Consider the following 19,459-nt stretch of genomic DNA (forward strand, 5'->3'; position numbering starts at 1 on the left):
AGCCATATTTGCACTTTTGCTACAGCTTTAAATTCTTAACTAACTTTATGTTGCTGTCTTATTAATTTGCCTTCACCCCCATCCCACCCCCAATAATGACAGCCGACACCACGACAGGTGGCACTAAATGATGAGAGGCTGCCACTAGTGAGGTGTAATGTAATGTAACGCACTCAACACCAAACATTAAATAACAGAACACCTTGAAAACAAAATGAAAATCACCACAATTTTAAAATGCTTAAAAAAAAACTTTTTTAAACTGAGTTTAGATAAATGTAACCTGCATAAATGCTCGGCCAGTTCTCATATAAATTTGTCAAACTCCGTTTTGGAATTTCCACATTGACCCCAAAGCAGTAACTGGGGGAAAAAAACAATTAATTTAGTTTAATTAGGTGAGGAGTGCAGTTAAAAACAAGAACTCGCAGACCTCCGGGGTCCGTCAACTGCAGCACTAGGATGTTGTATATTGAGCAAACCTCTAATCTGACCACAAGGTGTCGCAACAGCCCAGCTAAACGAGAGGTGTTAGCCGGACCGTGCAGGGTGGTGCTGCATTTACAACAAGCAGTCCGTTTATTTATAGACACCACCCCTTGTTGCACCTCTGCTTACACATTTTTTGGTCGGTGGAGCACAGGCGGTTGAAGTGAAGTCCTCAGGGTCACACGGCGTGTTACAGGCATAGTTTGAACCAGGAATCTTGTAATTAAGAGTCCCATTTATTTGGGCTTCTCGACCACACAGGCTCCCGAATCCCATGTTCAAATGGTGGGCACCATCCTTGTGGAGTTTATACTCCTGGTGTTTGTGCAGGTCCTCCATTGCCTGATTGGTGACTTGAGTCTGGCAAAGAGCTGCAGTGAGTGCGTCGAGCCTGTCCAGGACAGCCTGTGGCTGTGAAGTCCAACACACAGATGTTCTGACCACCATATGGTACAGCAGTTCGGATTCCTGACCTCCTCCCTAAGTTTATGGTGACTGGAGGTTGAGCAGAACACTGGGCAGGCACTGCAGCCTTCTCTGCCTCTTCCAGTCTGCTACAGTAGGCCACATCCCGTACAGAACCTGATTTCCAGACCCATTGACGTACGTTTTTCTAATGGAGGGCCTGTAATTGTAACACTGTCACCAACCAAAATTGATCAGGATAATAAAGGGTGGCAGTAACTTGTGTTTTGTTTAATGGACCAGAGATTGCATTAGCACCTCACTCTCTTGGTTGACAGAAGGATGCTGCTAGAATGATCTGCACAGGTCACCCAATACCTGGACATATGGCTGCCCTCCAGCAGAGGACATTACAGTGCCTATGGGCCCACGGGACAAAGGTGTTGGGGCTGCACAAGTTTTCAGATATTTTCTGTTTCCGATGATGCCGTTTTTGCCAGTCTCTCATCACAAGTTATTAGTTTGTATACAAAGAAATACTCCTTCTTGGGCTCACTGTGGTGGAAGGCAGCCTTTATGGCTAGAGGGAGGTCATCAGAGGCCAGCTGCTGATACACACCGTCCACCAGGACAAAGATCCCATAATGCTCTGCGATGTCCACCTCGAACTTGTCAGCACATTGCTGGCACAGGTCTTGCACGGTGGTGTCGGGCCGCGCGCCCAGAGTTTTTGTGTTCATGCAGGCCTCATTGAAGGAGATGTTTATGAAGTCCTGAGGAGGCAAGAGATCCAGAGGTTAGCGGGCAAAGAAAATAAAAGTACAGTGCTGTGAAGAAGTATTGGCCCCTCGTGGATATCTTCTGTTTTTGTGTATGTGTATTTTTACAAAAAAAATAAATTAGATAAAGGGAACCACAATAAACATAAAACACTACATATTTAAGGAATAAAGTTTTCCAACATCTCCATTGCCTTAATGAAAAAGTATTTGCCCCCCCTCATTACTCACTTTTTCAAACAGCTGACCAAAATGAATCATTAGACCCTGGTGACTAAACCCAGCCAGCCGCGACTGAATGTAAACCCTGCCATATACAGACCCTCACCATGAAACTGATGCCATCACCACAAGGAGCACCAGGGCTTGATCAATGGAAATTGCAGTAAATATTAGGAAATAAAGTTATTTAAACGTTCCAAACAGGAAATGTTAGAAAGCAATTTGTAAGGGCCTGGGACCTCCAATGCACCACAGTGAGAGCCATGATCTCCAAATGGAGAACATACGAGAAAGGCCGACATGCTAAAATTACCCCAAGGGCATAGCAACAACTCATTCAAGAAGTCACAGGGGATCCCAGACGAATATCCAAAGAACTACTGCTGTCACATTACATGACCTCTTACCGGCATGTTCACATTACCAGGCTGAAGTGGCTCAAATCTGATTTTGTGCCTTAACGTGACACAAATCTGATGTTTCCAGGGCTGTGTGGACACAGAGATCCGAGTCACTTCATATGTGGTCCTCAATATGATAGGTTTGTGATTGGTGGCCATGAATGAGAACAACTAGACTGGAATTCACGTTTTGTTTTGCTTATATTCATGGGCCGAGTGACAAAACCACCAAAGAGGAGAACTGAGACAGTCACAGTCCCACCACTGCTAGCTCACATCTCGTGGTGCAGCAGTGCCATCAATAGCTGGAAAAAAATAACAAAAGCTAGACGTCTGGGTTTCGTTTGCCTTTGACATAATCCTGTATCGCTGATGATCTGTTTGCCATCCTCCAGAGCCAAATTGATATATACACCAGCTAATGGCACGGCCATTTTCCACTTTAATTCCATGAGTCTTCTCACAAATAAGACATTTTTTGTTGTTGGTGACTCGTACACAAACCTATCAATGGGCGCATGTGTGTCATTTCAGAGGACAAATGTGTTCACATTACAGTTTGATGCAGCAGGTCACTTGTACTTATGAATATGAACCATCAAGACCGGCAAAATCCAATCCGAACAAAAAAAGTGGAATTGAGCAAAACAAGACTTCCTGACTGCAGCCACAGATCTCGTCACTGGACCATGTCAATTTACTTGACTAAGAATGGCTGGTTATGTCACAATTAGCGATTGTGGGCTGACTTACCAGCACAGTCATGCTTGTTCCTTTTTGTGACAGTCAACAACATGCTGCCTGACAGAGCCATTGTTGTACAAAGACAACAACAGATGTTCTTAGCTGTAATAGGCAACCTGTGTTGTACTTTTGACTCGTCTGTCCATATAACATTACTCTAAATGAGGATCGCCTGGGTGTTTCTTTGTAAATGCGAGATGAGCTCTGCTGTTACTCTTGGATAGGGCAAGTTTCCACCTCACTACTCTCCCATGAACCCCATTTTTCCAACCTACAATGAAACATGGTGGTGCTTAGTGTGATATGGTGGGGAGGCTTTGCTGCGTTAGAGGATGCGTGTAGCTATGATTATTGCTGCTAAAGGTGTGGTCACCAAGCATTCAAAGTACAAGGGCAGTTACCTTTTCGCTTGGGTGATGGAGGTGTTAGAGAACTTTGTTCCTTGAGCAAAGAGTAATGATTTAAAAACTGTACTCAGGTTCCCATTCTCTGATACCTGATTTTGGTTAAAAGTCTGACGTTATTCATTGTGTAAAATGTAGAAAAAGAAAAAAAAAAAAAAAAAGGGTATCAGGAAGGGGGCAAATATCTTTTCTAAGCACTGAGAAAGGAAATAAAAAGCAGTTGAGGGCTAAAGTCTAGAACTGCGTCTTCATGCTGACCAGTCGTTAATATGGCACCTCTGGATCATTGAGGATGTCCTTCAAATGGTGCTGCTTGCTATGTGTATTGAGAAACAACAGAAGGTGCACTTAGGGTGGTCTTACTGATCACCTTCATATTAAACAACGGCGATATGAAGAAGCCAAACATAAATCTTGCAAGTCAGCCACACAGGTACAATGCAAGTAAGAAGTAGTCCCCTGGTTGTACACTGTCCAAAAATTTGTCAAAAAGCACAAAAGGGAAACAAAAACCAAACAAAAAAAAAAAACGTTCAATATTAGCTATAAGGAGAAGTTGGGAAGAAATCTCCTTAGGTTAGACCTCAGCCTGTTCTCATACAAACAAAAGATGGGAGTAATCAGCAGCCAGGCTGACCTTCGGCAGCTCACATATTAAGGAAATGAAAAACTCACTGAGGCACGACTACATAGACATGAGGAAAACAAAGCAAGCCCGACAGACCTCAGTCACCTCAAGTCAGTGACACATTACTAGACTTCAAGCTGAAGGGGATATCAAACTCGATGACTGCAGGTGCTGATCTCGTTACCCAAGGATGTCGCATTACATGACAGCACAAGGGCATTCCAGAAAAGGTTCAGGTTACCAAAGTATCGTGAGCTCACCCCGTTTTAAGACCATTAATAATGCACTGCCTGACAGAGCCGGTGTTGTACGAATGCTTTTTCTAGGTATGGGGAGTTCAGCTGCAGTCTCCTCACTTTTTTATTTCCATTGTGCCATGGTACATGAAACACTAGACATCAGAAAGACAGGCCTATGTTCTGTTTGTGACGTCCAAAACACCCTTGGATTCTCAAGAGTGAGTTGTATGCATTGTACTTCCAGGTAAGTAATTGGTTAACAGCTCTCACCTGAAAAACAAAGCCCACCCCTACAAGCCTGTTTGATTTGTCAGCATGGGTGGGAGACTGCGTTTGTTAAACTGACTGCCCGTCACGGTTGTGTGCTGCAAACTGCCTGCAACTCGCTAAGATTATGTGAATGAAGTCTGCGACTGAAAACTACTAAAATCATGTAACGTTACAGAGCCTTCGGGTGCAAGTGAACCAGGAAGTAGCTCACATTTCTCCTGGACAGACCCTCATACGTTAGAGCTCAACGATATTTGATATGGTGGTCTTATCTATAAATGGGGGAAACAAATTAAGAGTTAGATTGAACCTTCACAATTAGCATCTCCCTTGTCTTTAAAGAGAAGTTGAGAAGATGTGTCTTACAGTTGGAACCTGGTCATCTTGTAAGTCACATCACAGTCACAGTGGTGCTAGAATGGTCAGTTATAACTGAGCTGACTGATCGCCATGTACTGAGACCGTCAAACCTTTGTTATGGATTTTGTTTATTTATTTAAATGCCTTTCACATTTCGTTGTGACCACATAATCCGATATGCCTAAATATCCTGCCATAGACATTTTGATTCCAAAGTGACGCATGAGTCCCAGTGACCTCAAGTACTTGTAATGCTCTCTCACCTGCACAGAGGACCTGGAGGCGCGGGCCTTGTTGAGTGTTCGCCGGCGTTCCCAGCGGTGAATCGAATCCTGGACCTCCAGGCTGAGCTGTCGAGTGACCGCGATCTTGTCGTAACTTTTGATGTGTTCCAGGGCTCCATAGGTAGTCGTCAGGTAATAAGAACCTAAAGGCAGAGACACAAGATGTCAACTGAGAATTCTATCCCACTTGTGGGGCGGGACAGGCCAATATTTCCTGCATACTAGAATTCATATTTCATCTGCAGCACTCTTGTGAGCGAACCATGGTCTCAACTGTTTGGTTCAAGCTTAGACACAATTGCCTACCTTCTCCCAACTGTAATGCTGGATCCATTAGCTCCATCATGTATTCAACATCCAAAAGTAAAGCAGTCAGGTTGCTGCGGGCCAAAACGTACATCAGAACTGGGAGGAAGTCATCTGCACCATGTGGCTTTCCTGAAACACACAGACAAACAAGCTTTAGCCAAATGCAATTTTCATCATGTCACCACCACTTTTTCTATAATTTGTGCCATACCCTAAATAAAAGGATAAAAGTTTTACTGTCATTGCAGATAAAGTAAAAGACGACCCAAACAGATTCTTTTAGTATTTTAGAAGTACAAGAACAGTCAAGGAGGAGGTGAACTGCATAAAGAATAGTAAAGGGGAGTTCAAAATACAGATAGTGAAATAGTGGATGCTCTAAAGTTGCATTTTTCTGAGATCTTCACATGTACAAGATTTTTTACCTCCCAGTGGTAACAGGGACTACTAAGGAGTTGCTGAGGGATTTGGAAATTGAGAGAGAGAAGTGCTGCAGAGATTAAACAGGCTAAAAATCAAGAAAATCACCAGGACCATGTAATATATATTCTCGAGTTCTTAATGAGGACAGCAAGTACAAACTCTTGACCCATATTTTTAGATCATCACTGCGCATTGCAGAAATGCTGAAGAAGTGGAAAACAGCAAATACTATCCTGTTATATAAAAAGTGTAATCGGTTTAGCAGATCCAAGCAATCATAGGCCAGTATGCTTAACAGGCATTACATGTAAATTAATGGAAGCAATTATTAAGGAAAAGATGGAGGAACACACGAGAAGAACAGGAGTTTTACTGAACAGTCAGTAGGGGTTCTGAAGAGGGAGATGTTGTTTTACTAACAAGCTGGACTTCTGTGAGGAAGGAACCAAAGGATACCGTCAGAGGGCCGTATACAATGTTATATCTTAACTTTCAGAAAGCATGTGATAAGGTACCATATGAGAGGTTGGGAATCAAACTAAAAATTGGATTTCAGGGTGTGGTTTGTAGTTGGCTCAGACACAAGAAGCAGAGGGTGATGGTACGAGAAACCCTATCAGAGCCGTGTAAAGTTGTGCTCCACAAGGGTCAGTGCTATTTTTAATACAGTCCTGGTCAAAAGTTTAAGACCACTTGAAAAATGGCAAAAAATCATATTTTGCATGGTTGGATCTTAACAAGGTTCCAAGTAGAGCTTCAACATGCAACACGAAGAAATGGGAGTGAGACAAAACATTTTTTGAGCATTCAATTAATTGAAAATAACGATTAAATTGAAACAGGCTGTTTTACAGCTGATCAAGATTTTAGGACCACATGCCTTTAAAAGGCCAAACCTGTGCAAAGATGTGGATTCATTGTCATTTTCTGTCAGGTAGTCACACGTTCTGATGGCAAAGGCAAAAATACTCTCCCTTTTTGAACGTGGTCGGGTTGTTGAACTGCATAAGCAGGGTCTCTCATAGCGCGACATCGCTGCTGAGGTGGGACGCAGTAAGACAGTCATTTGGAATTTCTTAAATGATCCTGAGGGTAATGGAACAAAAAAGTCAAGTGGAAGACCCAAAAAAATTTCACCAGCACTGAGCCGGAGGATCCAATTGGCTGTCCGTCAAGACACTGGACGATCCTCGACCCAAATTAAGGCCGTTACTGGTGCCGACTGCAGCCCCATAACCATCAGACGGCATCTGAGACTGAAGGGCTTCAAAAACAAAAAACGTCTTCAAAGACCTCGTCTCCTTGAACGCCACAGAACTGCTCGTTTGGACTTTGCAAGAGAGCACCAAACATGGGACATTCAAAGGTGGAAGAAAGTTTTATTCTCTAATGAGAAAAAATGTAACCTTGATGGTCCTGATGGTTTCCAACGTTACTGGCATGACAAGCAGATCCCACCTGAGATGTTTTCTACGCGCCACAGTGGAGGGGGCGCCATAATGGTCTGGGGTGCTTTTTTCTAAAGTGGAACAATGGAGCTTCAGAAAGTGCAGGGGCGTCAAACGGCCGCTGGCTATGTCCAGATGTTGCAGAGAGCATTCCTCATGACTGAGGGCCCTCGTCTGTGTGGTAACGACTGGGGTTTTTCAACAGGACAACGCTTCAGTACACAATGCCCGCAGGACAAGAGACTTCTTCCAGGAGAATAACATCACTCTTTTGGCCCATCCTGCTTGTTCCCCTGATCTAAATCCAATTGAGAACCTTTGGGGATGGATGGCAAGGGAAGTTTACAAAAATGGACAACAGTTCCAGACAGTAGATGCCCTTCGTGCGGCCATCTTCACCACTTGGAGAAATGTTCCCACTCACCTCATGGAAACGCTTGCATCAAGCATGCCGCAACAAAATTTTGAAGTGATCAACAATAACGGTGGAGCTACTCAGTACTGAGTTCATGTTAGGAAGTTTGATTTCTGTTTTGGGGGGGTTTACGGGTTTTTTTGGAGGTGTGGTCCTACAATTTTGATCAGCTGTAAAACAGCCCATTTCAGTTTAATTGTTGTTTTCATTAAATTGCATGCTCAAAAAATGTTTTGTCTCACTCCCATTTCTTCTTCTTGCATGTTGAAGCTCTACTTGGAACCTTGTTAAGATCCAACCATGCAAAATATGATTTTTTGCCATTTTTCAAGTGGTCTTAAACTTTTGATCAGGACTGTATATATAAATGGCTAGCTGTCCTCCACGGCTCTGCCTGCGTAGTAGTGAAACAGGACAAATTGTAAAAATCAATAAACAAACAGGTTTTGCTAGCTAAGAGGAGGCAAGGCACGCACCAAAACATGGCAAAAGGTAGACTGACTCAAACGGAGGCTGGCGAGTGAGTAAGGAGGGCCCCATCCGGCTCCCTTCTCCTGACATCAAGCTTCCCTCTCCACTCGGCCCACAGCCTCGGTCTCAGATTAGTGCAAATATATTGCTCCTGAAAACGAACTATAATACTTAGCATGGTGAGAAAAGTCGCAAAATCATCCGGAATGTTCAAGCAAATAATAGAAAAAAACCCCAAACTAAATCTGTTAGATTGCAGAGAGTGGCAACATGTTGATTAACATAAGCACGTCAGAATTACACTAGGACACAAGTGACCATGTAAACTATAAAGGCCAATATTTGAAAGAATACTCCACCCAAAAATATATATATTTTTAAAGCTGTTTAGTGATGGCTGAGGACAATTTTTAATCTCATGTTTTCATACAAAACAGAAACAGCAAACGTTTCTGATAGAATAAGTCACTCTATGGTAACCAGGGATGGACAACAACAATCTCAAAAAGTCAGTGAAAAAGCTTCATGTTACTCAAGTCACGTAATCCACATGTCAGGTCCTTCAGGTCCTGCCATTCACATGCATTTGCATTTGAGCGCATTCCATTTTCATTCAAGGGAGAGTTTTATCTAACAAAATTTTTAGTAAAAGTACACGTTTGGGACATTGTGAGCATACGACTAGATGAGTTGACATTTGTGATATTTTTTATGGACTATTTGAGAAACTGTTTGCAGTAGTCCAGCACTGGTAACCACAGACATCCATTCTAATAGAAATTTCATCACTTTCATTCTGCATTAAACGTGATTAATAATTATTTTCTCAGCCATCACTACAAACTACTTGGGTTAAGTAACATTTTTTAAAAAAATATATTTTTGGGTGACATAATCCTTTAACTTTAAAAGCACAAGAGAACTGTGAAGAATGTAGCAGACACGAGAGATCACAGGCTGCAGAAGAACACAGGAATGGGAGTGACTGCCACAAAGAATCAAAAGTAAATGTCATTTAACAATGAAATGGCCGAAGGAGGAAGTGGCATAATTGATGTTGCCAAGCAACAGAAGGCTCAACTTAGAGGTGTGGCAAAGGGTGTCACAGGAGTGAGACGTGCCAGGAATGTGAACATGGTGCCAGCTTAAGAACCCTTAGATCAGAGCCTATGGGAAGTGCTCCCACCCTGCCAGCATTAGAGACTGGCATTGCCTTGGAGCAGGGGTCCTCGGGTTCAGTCCGTAGTGGCTGCAGGTTATTTTTGCAACTCAGTTTCTGGATTAGAAGCCAGTTCTTGAACTATCTTGGTAATCCATACCCATTAGCTACATCTTTTAATCATAAGCAGCTACAATCACGTTTTAATTGCGTTTGGTTTTTCTTAGCTGAATTAATGATGAGATGCAAATTACAAAGCAGCCAGCCACTCGTCTAATTTAGTCTGATTTGCACACCTGCATTGCATTCATTATGAAGCATCTGTTTCAATAAAAATATTGGGAAAGAAATGGAAGAAGAAATAAATGATGATATGCAAATTAAATCTACTGTCATCCATAAATAATCTAGATGGTATTGCCAGAAATGAAACCTGTACAGGAGAAGAATGGTTTGACATGGCAGAATGAAAAGCACAAACAAGCTACAAAATTAATAAAGTTCTATTATTGTCATGGATTGGCTTTTAATTTAGCAAACTAGTTTGAACAAAAAGCTCTGGCGGCTGTTGAACCTGCAAATGACTGAACCTGAGGACCTTGACCTTAGAGTTTGCCACCCTACTTCTCTGGGTGTGACCTCCTCTGAAGTCTGCTCACCATAGAAAAACTTTTTTGTGTAGCTCACTTACTTAACCAGTTTGAGAACTCAAGGAAGACCCCCCATCCCATACACCTACCTTGGCTTCCAATAGACATGGATTCATAGATGATCTTGCACGTCTTGAGCAGGATTGTTATCTTTTTCTCCGGGGAGTAGGCCTTATGCATGGCTGTAAACTTATATTGGATCTTTTCCATGACTGTGACCTCTGGAACACAGGTGGTCACCCCCAGGTCTGTAGTGGTTGTGTTCACAACAACTTGCTGATTCTCCAGAAGTCGCTGGAGGGACAAGTCTTTAGTGTGGATCTCCTTGAGGCCCAAGTAGATGGTTTCACGTAGCGGTTTCAGAACACACTTGCACAAAGCTGCCTCAATGATAACCTCTGTGTGAAAAGAAAGCAGAAGAGTCAAGAGCTGATGCCTGCAGACATGCAAATAGAAATGGTTTCAAAGATAGCACCACAACCACTCCCCCCACCTTTATTCATTAAACCTCATGACCAAGACTTAACTTTTCTGTTCCTCATTAAATACAAGAGACAATGGAGTTCAGAAAGTGCTACAGATAATACAATGAGAAATAAAACTACTACATGTAGGTACATCAGTCTCCCTAGTCGGCGAGACTCAAAAACGCAGGATGTGGTAACACATCTTGTAGACGTTCAGCCCACCAAGGTGTCCCAGGGCTGAGAATGTGGGCAGCATGTGCTCATCCATTTCCCCCTGTCCCTTGGGTGACCTAGTAGCATCTAGACCAGCCACTTCACCTAAGTGATCCACGTAAATAGACAGATGAGACATTAAACAAAGATGATCCGATTCCTACTGAATACAGAAAATGAAACAAAAGTGCTGGCGAGGCAGAGAGAAGAGGCTGTGAGGACTCAATGAAACAGAAAAACTGGTGCCACCATCTTCACTACCCCAAACATGAAGGAGACAGGGACAACAGTGAGCTGACATTTATGAATTAGGTTTGGAGAATCTGTAATCTAAATAATACAGACAGTGGAGGGCAGTAAGTGCCAGAGAGAAGGACAATGCCCACCAGTGTGAGTATGTCTGCCAGGGTGGTGGACAAATGGGATTTGGCGCTCAGGGCCACCTTTAGAAACTGTATTCTCTGTACTCTGGGAAGATTTACAGAATCACAATTTGGACTTTGATGGCAGTTAGTTAATGAGGTTTTTATTATTATAATTATTATTTTGAGGCCTCATATATTGTAGGATATGCACACCTGGACAGCTTTCCTATTATTTTGTAGACAATGTTGCCCCAGGACGGCACGGTGGCTTAGTTCTTACTGAATCTGCATCAGGGCTCCAGTATAATGGACTCAAATCCAATGGCTGGTCACTGTTAGCGTAGTGCGTGAATGTCAGACAGACAGTGTGGCATAATGGTTAAGGCTTTGGACTTCAAACCCTGAGGTTGTGGGTTCAAATCCTGTGTGACCCTGATCAAGGCATGTCACCTACCTGTGCTCCAATCAGAAAAAAAAAAAAAAACTGATTGTATTTCAAATGTTGTAAGTCACCTTGGATAAAGGTGTCCGCTAAATAATGTCCACATGATTTTTCCAGTATTCCAGTTTTTGTCCTCTTTGCTTGGATAATTGGAGAGGGTCATAATTTCCATAGGGTTTGTCTCGCTTTTGAAATGACCTTTCTTTATTTGGAAGATGCCACAGGCGATGCTGTTTGGTACAGTTTTGTAAATATGGGTTACCTCACCAGGTACAATTGCCAGTCATGTGACTGCTTTGGCTACTATCTATTGACATTGCATTGTGCATATTCCAGTTTTGGATCCACTTTATGTAAATTCTTTCAGTTTCCATTAGTGGTAGAGGAACTTTAAAGGTGTTGCTGCGTGTCTGTACATTTTAGTTACTGCTCTGACTGATGCCCAGTTGACGAACTCTGCTTGTCTCTTCCCTATCCTTTCGGTTTACTTAAGACTCCTGGTGTTTTGAGTGTGATTGGTTTTTTCCAGCCATTTTCATGATTCAAATTCTAGTAAAGTGAGTGTGGAGGTGGGCACATGGATGGAATGGTACTCTGACATTTGCTTAAAGCTGCTAAAATAGGCTCCACTAGGCCCAGAGCTGGATTACAGAATAAACCAGCAGGGAATCTAAAGGCCAGTACATTTGCAGTTTTCCAAAAAAAAAAAAAAACCCACACAACAGGATCTATCCACAAATGGATACAAATATTACAATAAAACATTGACTTAACAGTCAAAATTAAAGCCCATATATATTTAATCAACATAGTTTTCTTCAGGCCCATATAATTGATCGTTAGTACTCATGCTGAATTGCTCATCAAGACCAAGAGTGATTCTGTCAGCTCGACTGATTTACCCAAAGACCTGTTCATTTTAATTGTAAACCTGAAAGGAAGGCTTCCAACACAACGCAGAAGTGAAGGCCTGTGGTCAAGGACAGTAAAACCTTCAGATGAGACGATTAAAGCCAGCTAGTCGGAGGGCATGTCAAACTAGACGACTGCAGTTTCTGATCTTGTCACCTGATGACAACAGGTGATGGCAGTGGATGACAATTTAGGTGACTGTGTGACAACCTTCCAGTGTTATAGTGTTTTTTTTTTTTTACATTTTCAAAGTATCACAAGCTCGCCCGACTTTTTTGTGTGCCAGTAATATGCTGCCTGACAGAGCCGGTGCTGTATGAATGCTTTCCAGGATGGCGTTCAGCCACAATCTCTGCCTCTTCCTTTTTTCTGCTCTGTTGTGGAGTGTAAAACACTGGACAGACAGCCAAGCCTCTATCAAGTCTGTGAGGTCCAAAACACCCATGTTTCTTATTCCACTCAGCTGCATTAAATCCAAGGCACTTTTGGGTGGGAGATCATTGGTTGTCAGCTCTCACACACACATAGCTCACCCTTATGACATTAACACTGAAACCTGATTGGATCAGAGTGGTTGGGATGTCAAAGTATAAGATTGTTAGTCACTGGAGTACACTGTGACTGCCGTCCGCTCACGAAGATCATGTGCATGAAGTCTGCAATTGCAAACTCACTTGAAAAGTCGTGTAATTCAACAATGTCTGAAGGCTTCAAATGCTTCTACGGACGAGAGGAAATAACAACATGGCACCTCAGCTGTTAGAGGGAATACAGGCTTTTACATACGTATTTTTGATGTGATGTGTTGTGTGTGTCAATAAAAAAAAGGAAATCTGAGATTTTTAGTCACGCTAGTTAGTCTTCGCCAGTGTGAAGGCTTGTGAACTGTGACCCTAGAAATACTCAGGGAACAGACTTAAAGGAGGGCACAGGCCCAAAGAGCATGAGGTTGGGATTGGGGCTTGTCTGGCCATAGATAGATAGATACTTTTATTAATCCCAAATGGAAATTCACATACTGCAGCAGCAGCATACTGATAAAGAACAATATTAAATTAAAGAGTGATAACAATGCAGGTAAAACAGACAACTTTGTATTATGCTAACATTTACCCAACCCCCAGGTGGAACTGAAGAGTCACACAGTGTGAGGGAGGAACGATCTCCTCAGTCTGTCAGTGGAGCAGGACGGTGACAGCAGTCTGTCGCTGAAGCTGCTCCTCTGTCTGGAGATGATCCTGTTCAGTGGATTCTCCATGATTGACAGGAGTCTGCTCAGCGCCCGTCGCTCTGCCACTTTGGGGTGGTGTTTATTACAGAAAGAGGCTCTATACCAAAAGTTTAGTATTATAGGCAGTGTGCTCCCTTAGTGGACAATAAGAAACATCATGAACCTGGTCTCCTACCAATGATTTCCTGTATCACCTCGAGTGGCCCACTTAATCTGCCAGGACATGGTGTTTGAGTACACGTTATACAGAAATAACTGGAAAGAAACCTTAAGTGTGTTTTAAAATGGCGTTCACAAGAAAAAGTTGCAATATTTAATAATAAAAAAAAAAGTTTAGGGGTGGCATTATGATACAGGATGGGTCACCTTGGACGTCAATTTCATTCCCAGCTGGGATGCCCGCTGCATAGGCTTTGCAGGCTCCCCTGTGCTTCCTCCCATTCTTCAAGTTCATGTTCTTCATGTTGTTAGGTGACCGGAGGAATCTAAATAATAAGTGAGTGTGTGCGCATGTTGGCTCCTGCCTTGCACCCATTACTGTCTGGACAGGCTCAGGCTCACATTGACCTTTTTATAAAGGGGGATTTTGGTCTCTCTTTTTTTTATCGCAGTGTGGTTTTGTAGCAGAAGGTGACACACAAAACAATGCTAAGTTTTTCCATTATACTTAAGCTTGTTCACTATCAAAAAAAGAGCTACATATCATACAGAAAAAAAATTTGCTTATGATCTGGACGGAGAGGTAGGTGCTTAGGCAGCACAGTAGTACACTGATGTGCACTGCTCCTTCACAGCTCCAGGGGTTTGCGTTCAAACTCAAGGCAGGTCTCTCTGTTTGTGTGGGGCTGGCATGTTCTCCCTGCGTTTCTATACGATTTCTACCATTCCAATCGAGTGTGTGTTAAGTTGACCGATGGCAGTTAACCTGCCCTGCTGCGGATAGGGGTATGTATGTGTGTGTGTGATTTGGGGGGCCCTTGGGATGAACAGATGGTCCATCCTGCCTTGAACCCAATGCTGCCTGGATCAGCTTCATCCCCTTACCACCTTGTAACAGAACACTTTACTAAGAAAAATGACTTGATGCACGGATAAATGATGGCATTAGGGCGTGAAACCAACACTACCCTAAATTTTCATAGATATAAAATATTTCCAATTGGCATTATAAAGTATAGGTAATATTTTTTATTTATTTATTTAGAAGTGTCAAAGCCTGCTCCAATTCACTGTACAAGTGCATTAGCCAAATCCTGCCTGTCAGCATGCTGGCCTGCCAGCTTTCTTTTCTTTCCCTAATACACCAACCAATTTGCCCAGCTCTGCGAGAGCTTTCTGCCTCACCCCAGCAAACGGGTGCATTTTAATTTCTGTTATTAAAAGGAGGTCTTCACTTGTCCAGCACTTACACAACGCTAACCCTTTGACACCAACACATTCAAATGTAGGCCCACATCAGCAAAGAACAAAAGTTGCTTAAAACAACCACAGTTTTAGACAGAGGGGGAAGTCGCCATGACATCAAAACTTAGCTTAGTATCACAGCTACTGTTTTCACTACTCATTTATCTCTGTCCTCCTATTATAAAAAGCCAAGAAGGAAATTAACTCATAAAGAGGAGTGTCAAACAATATCAGTCAGACATGCTACAAGCAACAGACCCCAGCTGATCTCACACCAGGCTTCCAAAGCAACTACCATTCGTGAGCTGAAAATAAAAAGAAAACAGTTGAGCTCTTCAAGAGAGGCTGGGACGCAGACCTGTGCGCTTTGGGGCCAACAGGAAACCCACAGCTAGAAATAAAGCTTAGTGGAGACCAGACATAAATAAAATGAGTTTGTGCAAGTCGAGGCAGCTCAGGCATCCCCAGGAGGACGCATCTGAAAAGCCACTGCAGTGTGCTGACCTTGTACAATCAACAAGGAAATAAATATGGGACAATGGGTTTACCTAGCTTTTCCTCGGTGTAAACAGTGGCATCGGTCAGTCCCTGCAGCTCCATGCTCTGGATCAAATAGCTCTTAAGCTGGGTCATCATCTGCCGGATCTCCTGCAGCATCTCAGTGCTGGATGCCTGCTTCTTCATGGTGTCCAAGGTATAGGCCTTATAGTCCCGTACCAGGTTGCCAAAATAGGACTCCTTATCTTGTGCCAGCTCTGTAATACGCTTCTGTAGTTTGCGGTCTGCGCTCATAAAGGCTGTGAAAACTTGAGATAGGTTGGCCATGGAGAGCCGTTGTTTGGCTTTGTCCAGCATGATGGTGGGGTTTCTCTTCATTTGGGACACAGGGCTGCTGATGTGTTCTGTGTCCTCCTCTGTGCTGCTCGTGGAGTAGGAGTCATGCTCTGTATTGGAGGTTGCCAAATTGCCTTCAGGAGAGTAGAGAGAGGTGTCGGAGTCTTTCAGGCTGCTGTGCTCTACTGCTTTAATGGAAGAAATGGAAATGTTTGAAGTCACTAGACTGGAGGACAACTCCTTCACATGTGCTGATGTCCCCTGAGGCCGGGAAACACTTGTCAGGTAAGACTGTCGCTTTTTCCTTGGAGGTGGAACAGGTGGATCTTTCTTCGTCTTCTCCATGGTCAGAGGACTTGGCTCAGTGGGTACAGGCATGAGGTCGTTCACTCCCAAAGAAATTTTGCCACCCACAGTCACAATGGCACCTTCTGTGTCATCACCTTCTATATTCACCAGTGTGGCAACTGGCACTTTGTCTTGCTGCTTCTGTGATGGCGGAGTCTTCCTGGTTTCTCTGACTGCCTCTCCCAAGTGCTTACCAGACAGCTGTTTTCTTGGTGGAATGGGAGGGTTTCTCAAGGGCTTCCGAGTTTCAGTCTGTTGCACGCTGCCGGCTACCTGGCAGGAGGTAACGGCCCCCTCATTTTGGCCATGTTTCACTTCTTGATTTGGAGTGCTCAGAACGGCAGTGCCTGCTTGCTTGACTGCCCGAATGCCAGCGAAGAGCTCTTCAGGTCGAGGTCTAGGCGGGATGGGAGGTGGCCTCTTGTATCGGGGCTGCGTCACGCTCTCTGTGGTAAGGCTCTGGCTTCTGGTAATGGGAGCAGCAGTGTGCAAACTGTTGCAATACTCCTCGATAAAAATAGGATTGACATACCACAGCCGGTCACTTCCTATTGACAACTCGATCTCACATGAGCAGTGACTGTTGTCAGTGGAGCGATGCTGTGCCTGGCGGGAACCATATTTTTTGAAAGCCTCAGCTCTTTGGTTCAGGGAAGAACCCCAGAAATCTGTGAAATTGAAAAGAGAAAAGCAGGAAATGTGAGAGAGCTTTACATGGGCATCTCCTTTCTTTTAAAACCTCCCAGCAGTCTTGGGAAAAAAAATCCAAGAGAAAGAATATTCTAGAACTGGGAGGAATTACACAAGCCTCATAATCAGGGAGATTAAATGGCAAAAATGGTAAATATGTTCTGCCTGTCCAGTGCTGCAATGTTCAGGGCTGAAATGAAGCAGTTAACTGCACCGGGAATGGCAGCAGCTCTGGTGAAGCAGGAACGGGCCACAAAGACCTCTGGGAAAGAACAGGTTAGTAAGTGAGCTAAGCAGAGTAATAAGTGGGGCAGAAATGGAAAGGACTGGGCACCAAAGTGTCAGAGGTGTCCGCTGACAAAATGTTAAAGGGCCACAAATCTTTGAAGGTTCAGTAGAATGGGGCAGAAAGGTAGCAGGGGACCAAGTCTTTGATCGACTAGCCATTCTACCTACCCCTTGAATTCCTGCAGCGTCTAACATCCTCATTGATGGGCTCTACGGATGAAAGGGTACTTTACTGAATGTCATCTACCACAATCTGTCCCAAATGATTTTAAAATAAAAGTTGTCTGAAAGTGATCACACTTTCTTAAAGGAATACTCCCACCAGAAAATATTTTCTTTGTTACTTAACCATTGTAATTTATAGTGGTGGCCAAGAAAAGTCTTTAATCTCATGTTTTCGTGAACAAAGGAATAAAAGCTTCTGCTAGAATGGGACCCAATGACAATCAATGCTAGACAGTACCCAAAAATACAAAACGGCCATGAAAAAAATGTCACGTTACTCATGTGGCATAAGCCACATGTCAAGTCATCCAGTCATATGCTCAGAATGGGCAAATGTAATTTTAGCTAAAATATTACTAAAAAAAAAATAATTCAGGAAAATGAATGCAGTGCACAAACAGGAAGCCTCTTCATATGGGGTCATATGTGGACTACTTTCAGCTTCCAGAGTTATTTATGCAACAACATTTTACCAAAAAATGCATGCATTTTGTACGTTCTGAGCATATAACTGGATGACTTGACAAATGGACTATTCAACAGGAGTAACAGATTTTTTTTTTCCCATGGACATTTTGTATTGTTTGCTGCTGTCCAGAGTTGATTTCCATTGGGTCCCATTCTATCAGAAACTTCATGCCTTTTCTCCACGAAAACATGAAATTAAAAATTTTTCTTGACCATTTCTATAAACTGCCAGGGGTAAGTATTATATTAAAATTTTTTTTTTGGTGGAGTATTCCTTCAAAACGAACATAACCTGATGTAAGAGAGGCAGGTAAAGCAAGCAAGCAAGCAATACACCAAGCCATTTCAGACCTTGAATCTGTTGAAGGTGGAAGCGCACGAGGGTGAACAACTGCTTACGTGTCAGCAATGTTTTTATAAAGTGCTAGCCTGATTTATATTCATATGATACGAAAGCAAATGATAGTGCTAATGGAAATGGTGACATATTTCAAAACAGACATCTCAGAAAGTGTGGGATACTTAAACAAAATTCCCTCATTCTGATTTATTCCTCCTCATAACACCAAACGGAACCAATGCATCAATCCAATGTCTGTCCGAACCCAAAGATTCCACCATACAGGCACACAGTAAAAGGAAACAACAAGTCAAGACAGGACCACCAGATGGGGTGGCTGCCATTTGCAGCGAACAACCACAAAGCACTTGCTAGTCAAGTCAAACATGTCCTTGCAACAAGGGAGTAAACCCACACAAACATGGGGAGAAGCTACAAACTCTAGACAGGGAGGATTTGATTTGAGTCCAGGTCCCTGAAGCTGAACCATATGGAACACCACTAATGCTGCTGGTTGCAACATACTGCGACCCTGAAATGGACGTCAGATCCACTTTTTGACATTCCCTTGTGGTTTAATTTAATTTCTGTGATAATGTTGGGGCCTCAAAAGGTGACCTTGTCAAGAATCTATCAGGAAAGAGCATTTGACCCAAACAATGGTCAGCAGTGGTCAGGAGGTCTGTGGCAGCCAGTTTAGATCTTGAGATTAGTGGATCACCACTAGCGGTCACAGAACCACAGGCCCGTTTTAACAATAGAAATGGCATTGAAATAGCACCACTGAAATGCCAACACTCCTTAACAGCCGCAAATTAAAGTGTACCTACATCTCTCTGCCAATGACAAACACAATAGAGAACTGAAACCAAGCAAACAAATAAAATACACTAAAGAAAAATAACTTGCTTTTTCACAATCATTAGCTCCTTGTATTACAGTTGTTTCTACAGGATTAATGCCCAACACTGGAGTCACCCAGCAGGTTCAACAGTTAAGTACTGGACCTTGGCATTTTAAGTTTTGGTGCAATTAAATGATGGGCAGCATAATGTGAAGAGCAAGATAAGAAAAATAGAGCGTACAACTTTGAGAACTGTGATGTCTCTTTATCTGGACATCTTTTCTCTAC

The 19,459-nt window shown here is 42.9% G+C and overlaps 1 protein-coding gene across 1 annotated transcript in view; it reads right to left on the reverse strand.

Moving 5' to 3' along the window:
• Positions 1-215: 215 nt before the first annotated feature.
• Positions 216-19,459, reverse strand: part of rin3 (Ras and Rab interactor 3) — a 66,646-nt gene continuing 47,402 nt past the window's right edge. The window contains exons 6-10 of the mRNA XM_039740955.1: positions 15,683-16,984; positions 10,190-10,498; positions 5,532-5,663; positions 5,205-5,368; positions 216-1,667 (exon numbers count right to left, since the gene is read on the reverse strand). Coding sequence (XP_039596889.1) covers positions 1,356-1,667; positions 5,205-5,368; positions 5,532-5,663; positions 10,190-10,498; positions 15,683-16,984 — 2,219 coding nt within the window. The 3' untranslated portion in view covers positions 216-1,355. The remainder of the gene's footprint in view (positions 1,668-5,204; positions 5,369-5,531; positions 5,664-10,189; positions 10,499-15,682; positions 16,985-19,459) is intronic.

This window comes from Polypterus senegalus, chromosome 18 (genome assembly GCF_016835505.1).
Source record: "Polypterus senegalus isolate Bchr_013 chromosome 18, ASM1683550v1, whole genome shotgun sequence".
Taxonomy (NCBI): Eukaryota; Metazoa; Chordata; class Cladistia; order Polypteriformes; family Polypteridae; genus Polypterus; species Polypterus senegalus.